General features: G+C 43.8%; 1 protein-coding gene across 1 annotated transcript in view; it reads right to left on the bottom strand.

Moving 5' to 3' along the window:
- LOC134078416 (diacylglycerol kinase beta) overlaps positions 1–2,500 on the bottom strand; it is a gene marked incomplete in the record, with an annotated part of 92,319 nt that overhangs the window by 54,345 nt on the left and 35,474 nt on the right. Inside the window, 1 exon segment of the mRNA XM_062534353.1 lies at positions 2,193–2,281. Within this exon segment, the coding sequence (XP_062390337.1) occupies positions 2,193–2,281 (89 nt within the window).

Here is a 2,500-nt window from a genome sequence, read left to right as displayed (position 1 = left end):
CTAGCTTAGATACTGTGTATAGTAGGAATTGAGCATTTTTTTTTTTTTTTGCTGCTTGAAACATATTGTGTTCACCGAATGGAATAGCTGATGAAGGAACAATGGCTATACTGCCATCTAATTCCAAATTCAAAGACAAATCAACTCACACACATAATGGAATCTATTTCCTCCAGAAGAGAGTGCAGAGCAGCCAAGGAAGTTTTCAAGATTTATTTCATAGTTGAGTTGAGGAGGGAAAAAAAAGCTTTAACCCAGATAGAATCCTCTGCTCCTCGTGATTTAGCTTACACTAGAGAATCTCCATCGAAAACCAATCTTGTTGTTGGCAGGCAAGGCCATGAGGAAATTATAAGCAAGTCTGTCTGTGGTCATGATATAATATGGCAAGTGTTCTCCCCCCTTTTAGCATCCCTCACTTCCTCTCAGAGCTGTGAGACGGATGGATCTTTCAGAGCTACTGTTCGCTGGATTAAAAACACACCTTCCCCCTGACCTCCTGTGAGCTTGTCAGGGATTGGTTATGACATGTGTCAGGCCGAGACCTCTGAGAGACATCACTTTCATGTGCTAGAGGGGAGTTTTTGAACGTACAGTACACTTCACTCGAGTGACTTCTCACAGAACCATATGATCATCAGTTTGTGCTTCATCTCCAGACATACTTCATATCTTTGCTGCTGCATCCTCCTCAGTGGGAATCTCTATGCCCTTCTCTTGTTTGACAGCTTTCACTCTGCTTGAGCCATCTGGCTTTATGTAATTATGCAAATCACACCGACAGTAAGGGCCATGAAGGTGGTAAGAAGCTTACAGGACTGAAGTCATACAGTATGTGAGTCATTCACGAATTTGTGTTAATGGGAACACTCGCTACTTATTCAAGATTAACCAACAGTTTTAAAGCACATTTTTTGAATTTCAATTTAACCATTGAAATAATGTGTTTTATATTATATAAGCAGAAGGCTCCTACCTAATGAATTATTGTTGCAATTGTGGTAGTTTCTCAGCCATTATTATAATCATCCTTGGTTATATAAAGTAGTGAGCAACAAAAAGGACAGCAGATTATGGCAAATTACAGATTTCAAAGTTTGAATGAATCACCCTCTCTGAAGCAATATGCACAATGCATCTCTGCATATTTGTGTGTGTGTGTGTGTGTGTGTGTGTGTGTGTGTGTGTGTGTGTGTGTGTGTGTGTGTGTGTGTCGGCATGAGACCGGTCTATGTGCGGGTGCACGTGTGTGTGTGTGTGTGTGTGTGTATGTGGCCTGTGCCGGTGCACGTGTGTGTGTGGATGTGTGTGTGTGTGTGCATGTGTGTGTGAGCATATGAGTGTGACCCCGGACCAAGCATACTGAAAAATGGCTGGAAAATGTGTGTGTGAGTCCCGGAGCTGCCCCTCATGCGGACAGCTCTCAGTCACGTTCTGTGAGCCGCCGTCCAAGGCAGAGGATGTGGACGTCTGTGAGACAGTCCTGAGTTCTAGCAGAAGAAGAGCTCTAATTGAACCACATGGGAGATTAGCCTAAATATAGAGACGCGGTTGAACAAAGCGAGCATGATCCCGGCACGGTTCAATTCGGACGGCCACGAGCAGGATGTTCTCATAACCTCGCTGACACGTTTGTGGAATATCAGCTCGGGGTTAGCGCAGAGTGTGGTGGGGTTCCCACTCAACGTTTAAAGGGAAAGGCTAAAAGTCAAACAGGCAGAGGTCAAACACATAGAGGGGAGTTCGGCAAGGGAGTTCGGCAAGAGTGTGGTGCAGACCCAGTATTGTCACAGGATTTCCATGCACTCTCGGTACCATGGGATTTTTGCTTAAAAATAGTCCCCAAAAACGCTAAATGATCGGGGGGGACACACTACAGTACATTTTGAAAACATGTTTAATTTTAGAAAAATGTTACGCTGTGTCAGTTGTCCTTGGTTTTTGGCATTTCAACAAGTTAATTACACTATTCATTGAGCCAGATGTTACACTTGATTGATTTTCAGATTTTCAGGCTGATCCTAAGACCCCCAGAAACATTTCCCACCTGTTTCGGAATGTGACCAGCATTCCTATTCAAAAGTGGAATCTTTTCAGAGGACTCCTTCATAACTTCCATAGAAGGACATTGAGGCATACTGTATGTAGGTGTGTCTGTTTTGTGTCCTACTTAGGGTGCATGGGGTACTCACGTTGGTGTGTCTGCGGGACTTGGCGTAGGTGCTGATGCAGGCAGCGATGTCTTTGGACACACAGCGCTCATGGACTGTGTACTTGCATACTGTACCGAAGAGGGGCAGACACAGACAATAACAGACAACTCATATTAACACTTGGGTCAACGGGCATAGCCTTGCATACTGTAGTAGTCCAACTATAGTAAACAAAGGGAATAAACTTGCTCATGAATTTGAGCTCAGATTATGATCTGACGTTCATGCTCATGTAAACACACAAGATTACCAAGGAAACCTAACCCAGATGCTGTAGCTAATCATCC

The sequence above is a fragment of the Sardina pilchardus genome, chromosome 4 (genome assembly GCF_963854185.1).
Source record: "Sardina pilchardus chromosome 4, fSarPil1.1, whole genome shotgun sequence".
NCBI classification, from domain to species: Eukaryota; Metazoa; Chordata; class Actinopteri; order Clupeiformes; family Clupeidae; genus Sardina; species Sardina pilchardus.
The sequence above is the reverse complement of the archived record's forward strand: the minus strand, read 5'-3'. Positions and strand labels throughout refer to the sequence as shown.